The sequence below is a fragment of the Natrix helvetica genome (genome assembly GCF_964273705.1).
Source record: "Natrix helvetica genome assembly, chromosome: 3".
Lineage (NCBI taxonomy): Eukaryota > Metazoa > Chordata > Lepidosauria > Squamata > Natricidae > Natrix > Natrix helvetica.
In genome coordinates this window covers 175,877,383-175,897,591 of record NC_138549.1, presented here as the reverse complement: position 1 = coordinate 175,897,591, position 20,209 = coordinate 175,877,383, and the positions used below count along the sequence as shown (strand labels likewise).

The 20,209-nt window shown below is 46.1% G+C and overlaps 1 protein-coding gene across 1 annotated transcript in view; it reads right to left on the bottom strand.

The window, feature by feature from the left end:
- LOC309390061 (bactericidal permeability-increasing protein-like) overlaps positions 1-2,696 on the bottom strand; it is a 22,584-nt gene extending 19,888 nt beyond the window's left edge. The window contains exons 1-3 of the mRNA XM_081949141.1: positions 2,576-2,696; positions 1,006-1,146; positions 334-448 (exon numbers count right to left, since the gene is read on the bottom strand). Of these exons, the coding sequence (XP_081805267.1) occupies positions 334-448; positions 1,006-1,138 (248 nt within the window). The 5' untranslated portion in view covers positions 1,139-1,146; positions 2,576-2,696. The remainder of the gene's footprint in view (positions 1-333; positions 449-1,005; positions 1,147-2,575) is intronic.
- Between the last annotated feature and the right edge of the window lie 17,513 nt (positions 2,697-20,209).

Sequence of the window (20,209 nt, the reverse complement as noted above, 5' to 3'; positions counted from 1 at the left end):
AAACATGCAAGAACATATTTCCCAAAGCTTCCATTTATGGCATTCACTTTCATTTCACAACCCCATAATAATCCCTTGCTAGATTCACTTAACAACTGTGTTAGCTGGCTGGGGAATTCTGAGAGTTGAAGTCCACAAGTCTTAAAGTGGCCGAGTTTGAAGGCCTCTGGACTAACTCAACAATTGTGATGATTCACTTTAACAGCGAATTTGTGGCAGAGGCGGAGGGCAAAAGCTCATTTAACAAATGCCTCGCTTAACAACTCCGTCGCGGTTGTAAGTCGAGGACTACCTGTGTTTTGCTAGAGGAGGTCAAGCTGAGCACACGCTTACTTTGAGAAGGACATAGAGACTTCTCCCAACGGGGGCACGCTGTAAGTGCTGCATTGATCTGGGATTGGCTCCTTCCCCAGTCGCCACAGGAGCATCTCCATCGCCACGGACTTCGCTGCAGAGAGTGAACAAGGGTTACGATCAAGGGGTTAACAAAGGTTAAGAGTCTTACTGTTGTCTTTTGAACCCAGCACCGACATCCTGAAAACAGTGAGAATGACGGGCTCCAGGGGTGTGTTCCAGATTACAATACAATAGCAGAGTTGGAAGGGACCTTGGAGGTCTTCTAGTCCAACCCCCTGCCTAGGCAGGAAACCCTATACCGTTTCAGACAAATGGCTATCCAACCTCTTCTTAAAGATTTCCAGTGTTGGAGCATTCACAACTTCTGGAGGCAACTTCTGTTCCACTGATTCATTGTTCTCACTGTCAGGAAGTTTCTCCTCAGTTCTAAGTTGCTTCTCTCCTTGATTAGATCCCACAGTAGTGAAAAAAATGCTTCTCTGCCCAAGGGTCTGCCAAAGATTTTAGGTAGAACCAGAAATGTAACGACCACCGTGCCAATCGCAAAGAGACACGATTGGCTCCTTTCCCATGATGCCAAATGCCTATTTTGCAAACTTAGCTCCATGCTGAAGTCTCCCTCCTTGAGGACCTGAAGGGGAAACTTACCATACAACAGCCCCCTCTGGGTGATTTGGAGTTTCAGGCCTCCGGTGGGCTTCGGAAGGAGCTGAGCCTCGAAGATGGGCAGGAAAAGAAGCCACAGCATCATGCTTAGGTGCAGGTTGGACATGCAACACATGGAGAATCCTAGAAGAGAAGAGAATAAGGAGCCTGGGAGGAGGGGGGGGGTTCAAGAGGTCATGAACAAAAGGAGTCACTAACCGTGAAATGAGGGACTATATTATTATAGTTGTAATAAACAAAGCAAACAATTGATTTAATTGTTAATTTAAATTAATTTAATTTAATGAAAAGAAGGACTAGGGGAGACATGATAGCAGTCTTCCAATATCTCAGGGGTTGCCACAAAGAAGAGGGAGTCAAACTGTTCTCCAAGGCACCTGAGGGTAGAACAAGAAGCAATGGGTGGAAACTAATTCCTCGTGCATCTAATCACACTTGGACAAATACAGTATTGAATTTATTCCTCGTGCATCTAATCATATTTGGACAAATAAAATACTGAATTTATTCCTTGTGCATCTAATTACACTTGGACAACTAAAGTATTTAGTTTATTCCTCGTGCATCTAATCACACTTGGACAAATAAAATACTGAATTTATTCCTTTTGCATCTAATCACACTTGGAAAACTAAAGTATTTAGTTTATTCCTCGTGCATCTAATCACACTTGGACAAATAAAATACTGAATTTATTCCTTTTGCATCTAATCTCACTTGGACAAATACAGTATTGAATTTATTCCTCGTGAATCGAATCACACTTGGACAAATAAAGTGTTAATTTTATTCCTCGTGCATCTAATCACATTTGGACAAATAAAGTATTGAATGTATTCCTCGTGCATCTAATCATATTTGGACAAATAAAATACTGAATTTATTCCTTGTGCGTCTAATCACACTTGGACAAATACAGTATTGAATTTATTCCTCGTGCATCTAATCATATTTGGACAAATAAAATACTGAATTTATTCCTTGTGCGTCTAATCACACTTGGACAAATAAAGTATTGAATTTATTCCTCGTGCATCTAATCACACTTGGACAAATACAGTATTGAATGTATTCCTCGTGCATCTAATCATATTTGGACAAATAAAATACTGAATTTATTCCTTGTGCGTCTAATCACACTTGGACAAATAAAGTATTGAATTTATTCCTCGTGCATCTAATCATATTTGGACAAATAAAATACTGAATTTATTCCTTGTGCGTCTAATCACACTTGGACAAATACAGTATTGAATTTATTCCTCGTGCATCTAATCATATTTGGACAAATAAAATACTGAATTTATTCCTTGTGCGTCTAATCACACTTGGACAAATAAAGTATTGAATTTATTCCTCGTGCATCTAATCATATTTGGACAAATAAAATACTAAATTTATTCCTCGTGCATCTAATCACACTTGGACAAATACAGTATTGAATGTATTCCTCGTGCATCTAATCACACTTGGACAAATAAAGTATTAAATTTCAGTGTTGCATGCTCATGCAAAGTATTGAATTCAATTCAAATCAGATCAGATTACTTACTACGAAGATCTTGGATTCCAACAGGACGGCTCTTCTGAATTGGGTGCCAATGCAACCGTTAGTCATCAGCTAATGATCCTTTTGAGTCCCTGGAAGTTTTTATATATCCTCCAGGCCAACCTTGGAGGACTTCCTCCTCTTGAAGATGACTTGCCAGTAAGATGTCAATCCAGGCTCAAGAGGGAAAACCCACATTTCCCCATCTCTGTCCCTACAAAGGGGATAAAGAAGGAAGTGAATGTCCTTAATTCAACCTCCAATCACACGTTCGAATCTGATCGTAAGACAAAAAAGTTCACCACTGTTTCATCCAGGAAACTCCAAGTTTCTGATCCACACTGACGCGCATCCGATACAGTTCATTTAGTGACGGTTCCATTTTTCCAATGTTCCAACGGCCCATTTTTCACACCACCGTTGCAGTATCCCCGTGGTTACGTGATTAAAATTCGAATGCTTGGCAAATGGCATGTATTTATGACTGTTTCAAGGTTACGTGATCCCGTTTTGCGCCCTTCTGACAAGCAAAGTCAACGGGAAGTCCGATTCACTTAATAACTGTCTTATTTACTTAACAACTGCAGTGGTTCACTTAACAAACGTGGCAAGAAAGGTTTGTAACATGGGGCAAAATTCACTTCACCCCCGTCTCGCTTAGCAACACAAATTTTGAACTCCATTGGTGGTCGTAAATCCGGGGCTCTCTACACAGGAATAAATGCAGCTAATATATTCTGGAGTTATGGTTAGCCAGGATCAAATGAAATCTGGCCAAAAATAGAGAATTAAGGGGTGAAGAGGAAGAAAAATCCTTCTGAGTCTCAGGAAGGAAGAAAATAATAATTCTAAAATCCACAAAGGTGAGAACTGATGATTGAACAGGAAATAAATAAAAGGAATATATTGACTCAAGAGTTAATCGATGCTAAGAAAACAGAAATCTGGGACAGCAACAAGAAACATCTAAAATGTTTACAAATATGTCTAGCAAATGTGTCAAAGCAAAAAAAAAAATTGGGCAAAGATACACAGGTGGTTAGAAAAGATCATAGGAAAACATGCAGATTTTAAACCTGAATTGTTTTTGTTAGGTATAATATCAGAAAAAAAAATTGATAAGAAAAGTATGTATTTAATATTACCTGTCTGAACAGCAGCGAGGATTACTTTCGCACAATATTGGAAAAACAAAGATGTACCACGAGATGAAGAAATAGTCAAGAAGATACCAGATTGTGTAGAAATGGATAGACTGACGTTGAAAATTAAACAGGATGTAGAATATTATCAAACGTGGGACTTATTTTACCAATCATTAGAAAAAAGGGGCAGAGATTAAGAATGTAATTTGTATTGTTAAGCAAATTATATACCTAGACCACGAAGTTTATTAAGCACTAAGAAATGTAGTTAATAGAAAAATCAATAAAATTAAATTAAAAAAAGAAAAGAAACAGCAAGGAAAGATTTGAAAATAAATAGCCAGGGTAGTGAGGGGAGAGCAACATGGGTTTCATTGTACTTCGTTTCAAGCAGAAATTTTGTGACAGTGAAAATAATTAACCAGTGGAAAAGCTTGCCACCAGAAGTTGTAGGTGCTACATCACTGGAGGTTGTTGTGGCCCACCAGCAAACTCAGACAGTGAAGAGTTGGGGGGGAGGGAGGAACCTGGGCCAGTCCTGGAGTCTGGGGAAGGCTCGGATGGGGGCTCTGCGTCGGAGGCAGAGAGGGGGCCAGGGCCGTATGCCAGTTATCAGCTGCCTTCGGAGTCGGAGATCAGTGGAGCAGAAGAACGGCTGGAGCCTGTTCCCAGTGTGCGCATGCGCAGAGTTGCCAGACGAAGGGAACAGCTAAAGAAGAGGGGTCGACTTGGGAGGAAGGCCACAGGTGGATGATGAACGGCCCCTCCCAGACGAGATAAAAGAGGAGCGAAAGGGGAGTGGAGTTTGCAGGAGACCATTAGTTCACTTAATTGGTTCATGACTCCTTGCCACATTTTGCAGATATCAGCCTGGCAGCTCTCCTAGGCAGAGAAGGTCCGTGACCACAAATCCTCCCTTGAAAGACTTTGCTGGATGTGAATGAGCAGAATTCACCGTCAATTAATAAAAGGGTTTTTTGTCAGGATAAGGAGTTTGCTTCATGCTCTCGGGAAGCCTCAGTCAGAACAGAGGTTTTCAAGAAGAGATTGGATAACCGCTGGTCTGAAATGGTATAGGGACTCCTGCTTGAGCAGGGGGTTGGACTAGAAGACCTCCAAGGTCCCTTCCAACTCTGCTCTCAATTTGCATTTGAATTTAATGGATTGCAGAAGTTTTGTGGCTTAGCAACTGCATTGCTGCAACTTTCTAACCGCAAAATAAGGACTTTCTCAGGCTGAAGTAACAGAGGGTTATTCATCTCTATGTACTAGTTGTTTGAATAAAAGGCAATTGTGTCTTTTCACAAGGACTCTGACTCAGGAGGTCTTTTCCCAGGCTAGTTTTAATTTTTTTCCCCTTTACTTTTAATACATTTTAGTGGTTCTGCTTAAATATTATTGGACGCTGAGTTTTTAATGCTGTAACTGGATAAGAAGATTTTTGCTATGCAATCAAAAGGTTCTTTTACTACTATGATAAATACAAATAGTCCTCGATTTATGGCTGCCATTGAATCCAAAATTTGCCTTGCTGGGACTGTTATTAAGTGAGTTTTGCCCCATTTTATAACCACACTAGCCAATAACCCGCCATTGCCTGGGTATTTTATAGGGGGAAAATGTCCAGACCAAACGTAATTTCTAATTTTCCCCCTTACCAGAGGGAGCCCCCAGGTGGAGTACTGGGAAGCTGTTACCATGGCAACTCCACTGGGCTGTAGAATACAAACCATTTTATAGCAGTAAGGTAAAAGCCATTTTAAGGCACAACAGGCTGCCTCTTAACAGAACACACACCCCGAGGAGTTTTAGGGGTGTCTTACCCCCACAGTATTTTTCTCCAGAGAGTAAGTCATCTGTGTAACAAGTTTGGTTGAAATTGCTCAAGGCATTCCAGAGTTATGCTGGAACATACACACATACAGCCGTTTGTGTGTGTGTGTGTGTGTGTGTGTGTGTGTATGAATATGGCTATCGATATGGATATGGATATACTCTTCACATACAATACATATTATCTGGGTTAATTGGCTTGCATAATAATACTTTTTCAGTTCCTACTTTCTACCTCTATTATCCAACCGTTCATAAAAGAATTCCCAAGTACTCAAATACTCTGCGTCCTCTTTTCCTTTTATCTTCAGTGTCTGTCTATCCATTTCTACACAGTCCAATATTTCTTTGATTACATGTTCTTCTGTAGCGGAGGAGACCATGCAAGATCGGCTTGCCACTTCCGCGACGCTACCTGCCAGTGCTGCGAGCGAAAGGGGCACATCGCCAAGGTGTGCCGGAGCGAACTCCCTCCTACTACCTGGCAGCCAAGAAGCATACCAAGCCACCAGCAGAGGGCCAACCAAGGGGTCTGGCAGAAGCCACCACAACGCTCAGAGGGCGACACTAGAGTCACCTACCATACCTCAATAGGCCAAGTCCGCACCAGGCAGCCAAAAAAGCTGAAGGTCACAGTCCTCATCGAGGACTCTCCGTATGAAATGGAGATCGATACAGGGTCATCACTGACCAGCATCCTGTGGTCGACCCTCAAGCAGGCTATCCCTAGCCTGAAGAAACAACATCTACGCACCCCTGACATCCACCTTCGTGATTAGCAGGGGAACCGGGTCCCCATCATGGGCCAAGGCACCTTCCGGGTGAAATTCAAGCATTTCAGCGGCCAATTCCCAGTAACGGTGGTCAGTAGCAACCTGCAAAGCCTCCTGGGGCTTGACTGGTTCGAAGCCCTGGGCCTAGAAGTGACCGGTATCAACGCCTTGAAAGACAAAGGCGCCGAAGGCATCTTTAAGGACTTCGAGGATGACTTCAGCACCAGTCTGGGTAAGTATGCGGGGACTCCAATCTCCTTTAATTTGGATCCGAATATAACCCCCATAAGGCTAAAACCCAGGAGAATACCTTTTGCTCTCCACCCCAAAATTGATAGGGAAATTGACAAGCTCGTAGGCCAGGGAATCCTAGAGCCGGTTGATCACGCACGCTGGAGACACCTATAGTGACACCTGTCAAATATGACGGGTCTGCCCGTATCTGCGTGGACTACAAATGCACAATCAATAAAGCATTGCAACAAAGTGCTTACCTTGTACCCATTGTACAGCATCTACTACATTCTTTAGGCCCAGGAAATATTTTTGCTAAATTGGACATGGCACAGGCATACCAACAATTGCCTGTAATGGTGCTACGGCGGAGGCTCAAACCATTGTCACGCACAGGGGTGCATTCAAATGTCACCGCCTGCAATTCGGTGTTAGTATCGCCCCAGGACTGTTCCAAAGCGTCATGGAACGGCTTTTGCAGGGGATTCCAGGAGTCGTCCCCTGTTTCGATGACATCTTGGTATCGGCTGCAAATGAGGCACAACTTTTCAAATGTTTGCGAACAGTTTTGACTAGAATTAGAGACAAAGGCCTCCGTCTCAAAAAAGAAAAATGCCAAATTAACGTGCCAAGGGTTGAATTCTTAGGGTACCTAATCAACGGTTCTGGGATTCACCCGACCACCCAAAAAATTCAAGCAATCCAGGACGCCCCTACACCTTGCAATCAAACCGAGCTGCAGGCGTTCCTCGGGCTCCTTAATTTCTACAGTGTCTTCCTTAAACAGAAAGCCACCGTTGCTGAGCCCTTACATCGTCTCCTGGCAAAGAACGCGAAGTGGTCCTGGGGCAGAACTGAAGCTGCCGCATTTGCCATGGTAAAAAGACTCCTGTCGGCGGACACTTTCTAGTACAATACAGCCAGACCCCGCCATTGGTGCTGACCTGCGATGCTTCTCCGTTCAGCGTCGGCACCGTCCTCAGCCACCGCATGCCCAACGGAACCGAGGCTCCCATAACCTTTTACTCTAGGACCTTGTCCGCTGCCGAGCGGAACTACAGTGAGCTGGACTGTGAGGCTTTGGCTGCTGTGGCCGGAGTAAAGAGGTTCCATGAGTACCTATATGGCTGTGATTTCGAACTAATTACAGACCACAAGCTGCTACTGGGTTTGCTGGCTGGGGACTGACCTACCCCAGTGTCATTATCACCGTGGATGACCAGATGGACCATCTTCCTAGCTGCCTACTCCTACCGTCTCATCCACCGACCAGGCTTTGGGGCACGCCGATGCTTGAGCCGCTGCCTGCTGCCTGAACTTCTTGTTGATCCTACCCCTGAGAAGCCAGTCCTCCTCATTGACTGCCTTGAGACTGGTCCTGTCTTGTCCAGTGACGTTGCCCGTCACTCTGCAAAGGACTCCACCATCAAACAGATTTTGAACTGGGTGTGGAGGGGGTGGCCCAAGGGGCCTGTTGGGGCTGATTTCAAAATATATTTTAGCAAACGTGATGACTTATTTGTTGTAAATGGCTGTTTACTGTGGGGGGACCGGGTAGTTGTTCCACCCAAACTGCACAGTGCAGTATTAGAGGTTTTACACGTAGGGCATCCTGGAACTGTCAGGATGAAGTCCTTGGCTAGGAGTTACATGTGGTGGCCTAACATGGATGGGGAGATTGAAGAATGGGTAGCTACCTGCACACCGTGCCTGGAGTCCAGACCAGCTCCCCCAGAGGCGCCTGCTAAGGAGTGGGAGCGTCCTCAAGCACCATGGTCTAGGGTACACATTGACTTTGCTGGCCCAGTTCATGGCCAGACATTCCTTGTAGTTGTGGACGCCTACTCGAAATGGCTAGAGGTAGTCCTGATGACCTCCACTACGGCAGAAGCAGTCATCGAGGTACTACGGAGGCTTTTCTCCATGCACGGCCTGCCCGACGTCCTGGTCTCGGACAACAGGCCCCAATTCACGGCCATGCAATTTGAGACCTTCCTAGCCGCTCAGGGAATCAGGCATGTCCTGGTCGCGCCATTCCATCCGGCCTCCAATGGTCAGGCGGAGAGAATGGTGAGATCTGCAAAAGAGGCCCTCGCTAGGATGGGCCCGGGAGATTGGCAAACACGGGTTGACCATTATCTTCTAATTCAACACATCACGCCAAGTGCCACTACAGGGAAAAGCCCCTCCAAGCTTCTCATGGGTCGCCGAATAAGGTCCCACTTAGACCGGCTTCACCCAAACTATTCTGCTGCATCGCCCCCTGACTCCACAAGCAAAATTTGGAACTTTAGCGTAGGGGATTCAGTTTACTCCCACAACTACCCCAGGGGAACTCTGTGGATTTCTGCCACAGTGATAGGCATCACCGGGCCTCGATCTTATCTTGTAGAGCTCAAGGATGGTCAGAATTGGGGAAGGCACATTGACCAACTCTGTGGCCGCCTCTCCAACTCCACTCTTAGACAACCAGAGGTAACTCCTGCACGAGTTAGCCAAAGCCCTACCCAAATGGAGCAAGCACTCACTCCTTCCACAGACAGCTCAAGCCCGAAGGTACCAGGAAACTTATCTGGTTATGTTGCAGGCCCGCAGCGAGGTCCGAGTGAACCGGCTCTAGAAGCTCCAGCCACGGCCTGGGAAAGGTTCCAGGAGCATCTACCAAGCAGAGCTGCGGAGCAAACAGGTACGTCCGACCTGTCCAAAGAACACCCTCCGACTGAACTGTGCTACCCAAAAGCCCGCCTACCTGCGTGACTACGTAACTAGTAGGATTATTCCATCCAGGAGGGCCAGGGTGTTAGATACTTGCTTCAACTACAGTGGTTTCCACCAAGGTCCTCTGTTCCGGCGGGAACAGAGGTTTAATCCTATTGGTCAAAGGGTCTGACAGCTCCCTATAAAAGGGCTGCAGTCAGACTCAACCGTCGCTGGATTGTTCTCACTTGTTGTACTTAGTAAAGGGCTGTTGTTACCGTTAAGCCTGTGTGTGCCTCTCCATTACCCAATCTAATACTATTCTATTCCATTCCATTCCATATTTTCTATTCTATTCCATTCCATTCCATATTTTCTATTCTATTCTATTCCATTCTATTCCATAGTTTCTTTTCTATTCTATTCCATTCCATTCCATATTTTCTATTCTATTCTATTCCATACCATTCCATATTTTCTATTCTATTCCATTCCATTCCATATTTTCTATTGTATTCTATTCCATTCCATTCCATTTCATAGTTTCTATTCTATTCTATTCCATTCCATTCCATATTTTCTATTCTATTCTATTCTATTCCATTCCATTCCATTCCATATTTTCTATTCTATTCCATTCCATTCCATTCCATTCCATATTTTCTATTCTATTCCATTCCATTCCATATTTTCTATTCTATTCTATTCCATTCTATTCCATAGTTTCTTTTCTATTCTATTCCATTCCATTCCATATTTTCTATTCTATTCTATTCCATACCATTCCATATTTTCTATTCTATTCCATTCCATTCCATATTTTCTATTGTATTCTATTCCATTCCATATTTTCTATTCTATTCCATTCCATTCCATATTTTCTATTCTATTCCATTCCATTCCATATTTTCTATTCTATTCCATTCCATTCCATAGTTTCTTTTCTATTCTATTCCATTCCATTCCATATTTTCTATTCTATTCCATTCCATTCCATATTTTCTATTCTATTCCACTCCATTCCATATTTTCTATTCTATTCCATTCCATATTTTCTATTCTATTCCATTCCATTCCATATTTTCTATTCTATTCCACTCCATTCCATATTTTCTATTCTATTCCATTCCATATTTTCTATTCTATTCCATTCCATTCCATAGTTTCTTTTCTATTCTATTCCATTCCATTCCATATTTTCTATTCTATTCCATTCCATTCCATAGTTTCTATTCTATTCCATTCCATTCCATAGTTTCTTTTCTATTCTATTCCATTCCATTCCATATTTTCTATTCCATTCCATTCCATAGTTTCTATTCTATTCTATTCCATTCCATTCCATATTTTCTATTCCATTCCATTCCATATTTTCTATTCTATTCTTTCATTTTTAATTCTATTCTATTCTATTCTGTTCTATTCTATTGTTCTTAATTCTATTCTATTCCATTCCAATTCCAATTCCTATTCTATTCCAAATTGGAGAACCATTTGTCCAGAGGGGTGTGTAGGGCCTCCTGCCTGAGCCGGGGGTTGAAGACCTCTGGGGTGCCTTCCAACTTATTCTGTTATTACCAGTGATCCTCAAGTTACGACAGTTCCTTTAGTGTCCATTCGAAGTTTCAACGGCAAAAAAGCGACAAGGTCATTTTTCACACCTACGGCCGTTGCAGCCTCCCTGTGGTCACATGATCCAAATTCAGCCCTTTGACCACTGATTCACATTTATGACGGTTGCAAAGGCCCCAGGGTCTCACGTGATCCCCTTTTGCGACCTTCTGACCAGCAAAGTGAAGCCTGATTCACTCGACAATCGTGCGAGTGACCGAACAACTGCCGTGATTCCTTCAACAACGTTGACAAGACAGGTCCAAAAACGGAGCTAAACTCCCTTCACAAATATCTCTCTTAACGGAGGAAATTCTGGGCTCTCTTGTGGTCGTAAGTCGAGGACTATCCATGTCTCTTCCCCCCTCCTCCCTTCCCCCATATCCTGCAGCGGCTTCCGGAGAAAACAGATTGGTTCCCAGAAGATTGAACTCCACCTGCCCTTATCTTTGATGAGGTTTGCTTGGAAGGAGATCAAAGAAACTAGAGGAGGAGGAGGAGGAGGAGGAGGAGGAGGAGGAAGGGGAGAAGGCGTCTGTCAAGAGCTCAGAGCTCTATTGAAGTCCTTGAGAGCCTCTCCGGGATGAAAAAGAATGGGATGACCACAAGCGGCTCGCCAAGGGGAGGGAACGGATGTCGGATAAATCACCTTGGTTGTTTGATACAGGCAGGCTCTGTAGGTAGGCTTAGGGCTACCTGTCTCACCTGGTCTCTGTTGAGGATGGGGCAGGGACCATGGGAAGCATCTGGAAGGCCTGGAGACCCCCAGAGGAGATGATCTCCCTGAGATAGCCTAACCCTCCATGAATCAAGATCACGTGAAGGGAAAATACCACTTTATAAGGCCTTGGGAAGGCCACACTTGGAATATTTGCATCCAGTTTTGGTCGCCAGGATGTAGAAAAGATGCGGAGACTCTAGAAAGAGTGCAGAGAAGAGCAACAAAGAGGATTAGGGGACTGGAGACTAAAACATATGAAGAACGGTTGCAGGAACTGGGTATGTTTAGCTTAAGAGAAAGAAGCACTAGGGGAGACATGATAGCAGTCTTCCAATATCTCAGGGGTTGCCACAAAGAAGAGGGAGTCAAACTATTCTCCAAGGCACCTGAGGGCAGAACAAGAAGCAATGGGTGGAAACTAATCAAGGAGAGAAGCAACTTAGAACTGAGGAGAAACTTCCTGACAGTTAGAACAATTAATCAGTGGAACAGAAATTGCCTCCAGAAGTTGTGAATGTCCCAACACTGGAGGTCTTTAAGAAGAGATTGGACAGCCCTGGAAGGCATCTTTTGCTTTGGATCTTTAGTGCTCTGGGAAACTGGGAGGGGGATTGTATGGAGTTAGGGAGATATCTAGCTGTAATAACATTCCTTTCTCTGAGAGTCAAGGATATCCTGCCCTGCACCCTTGTTGTCCAGTCTCAGTTAAATAGGAGGCAGCCGTGTGCAGTGGCAGCCAAAAAAGCCAATGCAATCCTAAACTGCATTAACAGAGGGATACAATCAAGACCAAGGGAGGTACTACTACCACTCTATAAAGCCTTAGTAAGGCCACACCTAGAATCCTGCATCCTGTTTTGGTCACCACACTGTAAAAAAGAGGTTGAGACTCTAGAAAGAGTGCAGAGAAGAGCAACCAGGATGATGAGGGGACTGGAGGCTCAAAGATACGAAGAGCGGTTGCAGGAACCGGATATGTTTAGTTTAATGAAAAGAAAGACCAGGAGAGACAGGAGAGCATCTTCCAATATTTGAGGGGCTGCCCCAGAGAGGAGGAGGGGGTCAAGTTATTCTCCAAAGCACCTGGAAACCAGACAGGGAATAATGGATGCAAACTGACCAAGGAGAGATTCAACCTGGCAAATAAGGAGACATTTCCTGACAAGTGAGAGCAATCAACCCATGGAACAGAAGTTGCCTTCAGAAGTTGTGGGAGCTTCATCCCTGGAGGCTTTCAAGAAGAGACTGAACTGCCATCTGTCGGAAATGCTGTAGGGTCTCCTGCTTGAGCATGGGGGTTGGACTAGATCACCTCCAAGGTCCCTTCTGACTCTGTTAATCTGTCTCTGTATGTACCTGGAGTGGCCTGATTGGGAGGCATCTCCAGTTGGCATGGTGCATTGATTGCACCATGCGATGGATGTGTGGGGGCAGGCAGGGGAAGGGACTTGGACTTTCTTTAGGTTGGGGAAAGCCTGGATGCTTTCAGATTCGGGTTTTCCCAGATGTGCCAATAAGACATCTAAAATAAAATGGAACTTGGAGAGGAACTTCTAGCCTCGGAGTCTTCTTATGTTGGGGGTGTTACTTGGATCCTGACAGAGACGGGTTGGCCATTTGTCTGGAATGGTAGACGCAGCGGTGGGATTCAGACAGTTCGGAGTAGTTCGCCGAACCAGTTGTTGCAAGGACCAGCTGGCCCCGCCCCGCTCACCCCTCCCAGGAGTCCCTACACAGTCCATTCATCACGCCACTTAAGTGCAAGGCCGCACAGAGGATCTGGGAGGGTGAAAAACGGAAATTCCGGAAGTCCAGAAACAGCTTCCGGAGCCCGGAGGAAGCCGTTTTTGCCCTCCCGGAGGCTCAAAAAAAGCCTCTGGAGTGTTTGGAGGGGGAAAACACACACATACCGCCATGAGGAGGCCGAGGAGGCCACGCCCCCATGGCCACACCCACCCAGCAACCGGGCAGAGATCCTATTTTTTTTAAATCCCATCCCTGGGTAGAAGGTCTCTTCCATGAGCACCGGGTGGGACTAGAAGACCTCTAACCAGAGGTGGGATTCAGCTGGTTCTGACCAGTTCTGGAGAACCGGTAGCAGAAATTGTGAGTAGTTTGGAGAACCGGCAAATACCCCCCACATCTGGCTGGCCCCGCCCCCGTCTATCCTCTGCCTCCCGAGTCCCAGCTGATCAGGAGGGAATGGGGATTGTACAGTATCTTTCCTCTGCCACGCCCACCAAGCCACACCACGCCCACCAGGCCACGCCCACGGAACCGATAGTAAAAAAAAATGTTCTAACTCTTATTCTGTTGCTTTATTGAAAGGAACAGAATTGATTGGAGAAGACATACGAGGCAATTGAGCCAATCCGGAGCTTTGGGTGAGGAGTGGCCCGTTGTTCCCCTTGCCCTGGGGTTGCCCTCATGGAGGCAGACAGGCAGGTGGCAGGAGGTGGCAGGGGCTGCCTTCAAGCCCCTAGTTTGGTCCACGGACTTTCAGAGCTCCATGGAGATGGGCTGGATAAGGGAGCCCAGTTCACATGGACACAGCCCTCTTCACCTGGGGACTGAATCCATGCCCTTCCACCTACGGGAGAGGATTTATGTAGCTCTCTGGTGGGGTCCTCGGTGCTCTCTGAGCTTGGATGTTTTCTTGCAGACATTTCGTGACCCAACTAGGGAATATCACCAGTGTACTAGAAAGGAGTGGGGTTTGTGGGGAAGGAGGAGGAGGAGGAGGAGGAGGAGGAGGAGGAGGAGGAGGAGGAGGAGGAGGAGGAGGAGGAGGAAGGAGGAGGAGGAGCAGGAAGAGGGGGGCAGGGAGGAGAGGGAGGAAGAAGAAGAAAAAGAGCAGGAGGAGCAGGAAGGGCAGGGGGAGGAGGAGGAGGAGAAAGAAGAAGAAGAAGAAGAAGAAGAAGAAGAAGAAGAAGAAGAAGAAGAAGAAGAAGAAGAAGAAGAAGAAGAAGAAGAAGAAGAAAGAGAGAGAAAGAAAGGAAGGAAGGGAAAGAAAGAAAGAATAGAGGTGGTGGAGGAGGAGAAGGTGGAGGAGGAGAAAGAGAAGGAGGAGGAGGAGGAGGAGGAGGAGGAGGAGGAGGAGGAGGAGGAGGAGAAGAAGAAGAAGAAGAAGAAGAAGAAGAAGAAGAAGAAGAAGAAGAACAACAACAACAACAACAACAACAACCACCAACTGTGGGGTCCTTGGTGCTCTCTGTTTTTCGATATTTTCTTGCAGACGTTTCATGACCCAACTAGGGAACATCATCAGTGCCAGAAATGGTAGCGTGTTTCCTGCCTGAGCTGGGCATTGGACTAGAAGACCTCCAAGATGCTGTCATTCTGTTAGGGAGGGAGAGAGGAGGAAGACTATGGGATTCTTGGTGGTCTCTGAGCTTGGTTCTTTTCTTGCAGATGGTTCGCGACCCAGTTAGGGAACATCATCAGGGCTAGAAGGGTTTGCTCAAATCCCCCCTAGCACTGATGATGTTCCCTAAATGGGTTAAATGTTTGCAAGAAAACAACCAGGTCCAGAGAGCACCAAGGACCCCACAGTCCTCCTCCTCCTCCTCCTCCTCCTCCTCCTCCTCCTCTTCCTCTTCCTCCTCCTCTTCTTCTTCCTCCTCCTCCTCCTCCTCCTCTTCTTCTTCCTCCTCCTCCTCCTCCTCCTCTTCCTCCTCCTCTTCCTCCTCCTCTTCCTCCTCCTCTTCTTCCTCCTCCTCTTCCTCCTCCTCTTCCTCTTCCTCCTCTTCCTCCTCCTCTTCCTCCTCCTCCTCCTCCTCTTCCGCCTCCTCCTCCTCCTCCTCCTCTTCCTCCTCCTCCTCCTCCTCCTCCTCCTCCTCCTCCTCCTCCTCCTCCTCCTCTTCCTCCTCCTCCTCTTGGCAAATCCCACTCTCTTTTAGTACTGATGATGTTCCCTAGTTAGGTCATACAACATCTGCAAGAAAACAACCAAGCTCAGAGAGCACCAAGGACCCCACAGTCCTCCTCCTTCTCCTCCTGCCTTCTAGCACTGATGATGTTCCCTAGTTGGGTTGTGAAACGTCCGCAAGAAAACCGCCACGCTCACAAGAGAAATATACCAAAGAAAGTGCAGTTTTGATGCAACACCCATCGAGTCAATCACAGTCACTAACCACACACAGACAAACACCCCCCAAAAAAAATATTGGTCTCTGGCATTCACCATCAATTCTCGGAAGGGAGAGAGAAAGGTGGAGTCAAACAGCTGAAAAACCAAGACCCCCCCCTCCCTCCGTCTCCACTTTGCTGTTCGAGGGACCATCCTGATGCCCCAGACTCCCCCGATACCCCTTTGCCCTTTTCTCTCCCCCCCCTCACACCTGGTGGGTTCCCAGGGCAGGTGAGGAGGTAGAGCTGGCATGCCAATTAAGGGAGAAATGTCAACATTGCGGTCGGAAAAGCTTCCTTTGCAGGCACGTTCTGTCCCTTGGCTCTCCCGCACAAACGGTCACGGGTTCGGGGCAGGTCCTTGCCTTCCTCTTGGGCCAAGCCCACTGAGGGGGGGTGGCGTTTGAACCCTCATCCTCCTGGCCCCTGCTTGGTTTTGCAATCAAGTAAGACAAATTGCAGTATGGCCCTCGGCAGCTTCCGCAAGCAAAGTTTCCCACGAACTCCAAACTGGCTCATGATACCTTGGAAAGTTGGGTGTTCGAGGGGCGGGGTCTCCCTGCTCACCCAACCCCTCCCTGGTGTGTGGGGGGGGACTCCCTCAATACAATACAATACAATACAATACAATAGTAGAGTTGGAAGGGACCTTGGAGGTCTTCTAGTCCAACCCCCTGCCTAGGCAGGAAACCCTATACCGTTCCAGACAAATGGCTATCCAACATCTTCTTAAAGACTTCCAGTGTTGGGGCATTCACAACTTCTGGAGGCAACTTCTGTCCCACTGATTAATTGTTCTCACTGTCAGGAAGTTTCTCCTCAGTTCTAAGTTGCTTCTCTCCTTGATTAGTTTCCACCCATTGATTCTTGTTCTACCCTCAGGTGCCTTGGAGAATAGCTTGACTTCCTCTTCTATGTGGCAACCCCTGAGATATTGGAACAATGCTATCATGTCTCCCCTAGTCCTTCTTTCTCTTAAGCTAGACATACCTAGTTCCTGCAACTGTTCTCAACTCAGCTCCTGGAAAGGCCCAAATCTGCTCTCCAGGAAGAGATTCGCAACACTGGGAAGGGACCGGAAAGGAAATGGTGTTGGTGGGAGGAATTGCAACGGCTAAAGTTGAATTTCTGATATTCCCCGCAGAAGAACAGAGTTGGAAGGGACCTTGGAGGTCTTCTAGTCCAACCCGCTGCTGAAGCAGGAGCTCCCATAGTATTTCAGACAGATGGCTGCCCAGTTTTGCCTTGAAAACCTCCAGTGATGGAGAATCCACAACTTCCAGTGGCAAGTGATTCCACTGGTTAATGGTTCTAGGTTGCTTCTCTCCTAATATTAGTTTCCATCAATTACTTGTTGTCTTGCCTTCTGGTGCTATGGAGAAGAACAGAACAGACTAGGAACAGAACAGAATAGAATAGAATAGTATAGAATATTGAATGGAATGGAATATAGAATAGAATATAGAATAGGATAGGATAGGATAGGATAGGATAGGATAGGATAGGATAGGATAGGATAGGATAGGATAGGATAGGATAGGATAGGATAGGATAGGATAAGAACAGAACAGAACAGAACAGAATAGAATAGAATAGAATAAGAGTGAGACTAATCAACTAATGGAACAGAAGTTGCCTTTAGAGGTTGTGGGAGCTTCATCGCTGGAGGCTTTCAAGAAGAGACTGGACTGCCATTTGTTAGAAAGGGTGTGGGGTCTCCTGCTTGGGCGGGGGGGACAACCCCTGACATATTGGAAGACTGCTATCATGTCTGCCCTGGTCCCTCTTTTCATTCAACTAGACGTACCCAGTTCCTGCAACCGTTCTTTGTATATTTTATCCTCCAGTCCCCTAATCCTCTTTCTTGCTCTTCTCTGCACCCTTTCCAGAGTCTAGAATGGAAAGCATTCTTGACAACTTGATTTAACATATGAGCCCTGTTTAGTTTTAAGTAAATGGATGGGAATTCTGGCTAGGTCCTGGTTCTCCTGGATCATTTGGTGACCTCCAGTTCCATCACCTTTCATATTCTTCTGGTCGGTGGAAATGGGGGACCTTGTTTATAGTTGGACTAGAAGACCTCCAAGGTCCCTTCCAACTCTTCTGTTATTCTGCAATTCTGTAAGGGTCTCCTGCTTGAGCAGGGGGGCTGGACTAGAAGACCTCCAAGGTCCCTTCCAACTCTTGTTATTCTGTTATTCTGTAAGGGTCTCCTGCTTGAGCAGGGGGGCTGGACTAGAAGACCTCCAAGGTCCCTTCCAACTCTTCTGTTATTCTGTTATTCTGTAAGGGTCTCCTGCTTGAGCAGAGGGCTGGACTAGAAGACCTCCAAGCTCCCTTCCAACTCTTCTGTTATTCTGTTATTCTGTACGGGTCTCTGCTTGAGCAGAGGGTTGGACTAGAAGACCTCCAAGGTCCCTTCCAACTCTTCTGTTATTCTGCAATTCTGTAAGGGTCTCCTGCTTGAGCAGGGGGGCTGGACTAGAAGACCTCCAAGGTCCCTTCCAGCTCTTGTTATTCTGCAATTCTGTAAGGGTCTCCTGCTTGAGCAGGGGGCTGGACTAGAAGACCTCCAAGGTCCCTTCCAGCTCTTGTTATTCTGCAATTCTGTAAGGGTCTCCTGCTTGAGCAGGGGGGCTGGACTAGAAGACCTCCAAGGTCCCTTCCAGCTCTTGTTATTCTGCAATTCTGTAAGGGTCTCCTGCTTGAGCAGGGGGCTGGACTAGAAGACCTCCAAGGTCCCTTCCAACTCTTGTTATTCTGTTAAATCTGTTAAGAACAGAACAGAATAGAATACTTATTTGACCAAGTGTGACCAGACACACAAAGAATTTGTCTCTGCTGCAAAAGCTCTCAATATGCATACAGATAGTCCTCAACGTGTGACCACAATTGGGCCCAAAATTTCTGCTGTTAAGCGAGACATTTTGAAAGTGAGTTTTGCCCCATTGTACGACCTTCTCTGCTACAGTTGTTAGGTAAATCGCTGCAGTTGTTAAGTTAGTAACCCGGTTGTTAAGCGAATCCGGCTTCCCTATTAACTCTGTCGGTCAGAAGGTCACAAAAGGAAATCACGTAACTCCGGGACACTGCAACAGTCATAAGTATGAGCCAGTTGCCAAGCACCTGAATTTTAATCACAGGGATGCTGCAAAGGTCGTAACTGTGAAAAAATGGTTGCAAGTTACTTTTTTCAGTGACTTTGAACAGGCACTCAACGAACTATCGTAAGTCGAGGACTACCAGTACAAATGACAGACGCCATAATTCCCCCGTAGGACTGGATCAACAGCTCATTAGTTTAACCATCTCTACCCCCAAAAAAAATAAATGATAAAATCAGAGCCGGTCGCGTGAATTTCTCAAATGATGACTGCTATGACTGACGAAGGGAATTCCAGCCTGTGTGACAGTCCTAAGTTTGAGGCGGACTTGAATAAGCACGCTGGGAACATGACGTTTCTCAGATGACGCCCATTGTTTGACTCCACGCCATTCGCATGACGGCGTCAGGACACACACGACCTCACCGCAGCTTCCCTGGGGACCGTGTAGTGTGACTCAAAGCCGCCAAGGAGGAAATATTACGCAATTGCAGCCATGTTGCTTCACTGTCACTCCAAATAACCGCCTTTAAACTGCTCCGCACTGAATTTCTAGGTTTAATTTCCCTCCGTCTTTCCCCCTTCTGTTCAAAACCACAATTAATTGCCGGTAATCAGAATAGACCTGGAGGGGACCTTGGAGGTCTTCTAGTCCAACCCTCTGCTCAAGCAGAGACCCTTACAGAATAACAGAATAACAGAGGAGTTGGAAGGGACCTTGGAGGTCTTCTAGTCCAACCCTCTGCTCAAGCAGGAGACCCTTACAGAATAACAGAATAGTTGGAAGGGACCTTGGAGGTCTTCTAGTCCAACCCTCTGCTCAAGCAGGAGACCCTTACAGAATAACAGAATAGTTGGAAGGGACCTTGGAGGTCTTCTAGTCCAACCCTCTGCTCAAGCAGGAGACCCTTACAGAATAACAGAATAACAGAGGAGTTGGAAGGGACCTTGGACGTCTTCTAGTCCAACCCTCTGCTCAAGCAGAGACCCTTACAGAATAACAGAATAACAGAAGAGTTGGAAGGGACTTGGAGGTCTTCTAGTCCAACCCTCTGCTCAAGCAGGAGACCCTTACAGAATAACAGAATAACAGAATAGTTGGAAGGGACCTTGGACGTCTTCTAGTCCAACCCTCTGCTCAAGCAGAGACCCTTACAGAATAACAGAATAACAGAAGAGTTGGAAGGGACTTGGAGGTCTTCTAGTCCAACCCTCTGCTCAAGCAGAGACCCTTACAGAATAACAGAATAACAGAAGAGTTGGAAGGGACCTTGGAGGTCTTCTAGTCCAACCCTCTGCTCAAGCAGAGACCCTTACAGAATAACAGAATAGTTGGAAGGGACTTGGAGGTCTTCTAGTCCAACCCTCTGCTCAAGCAGGAGACCCTTACA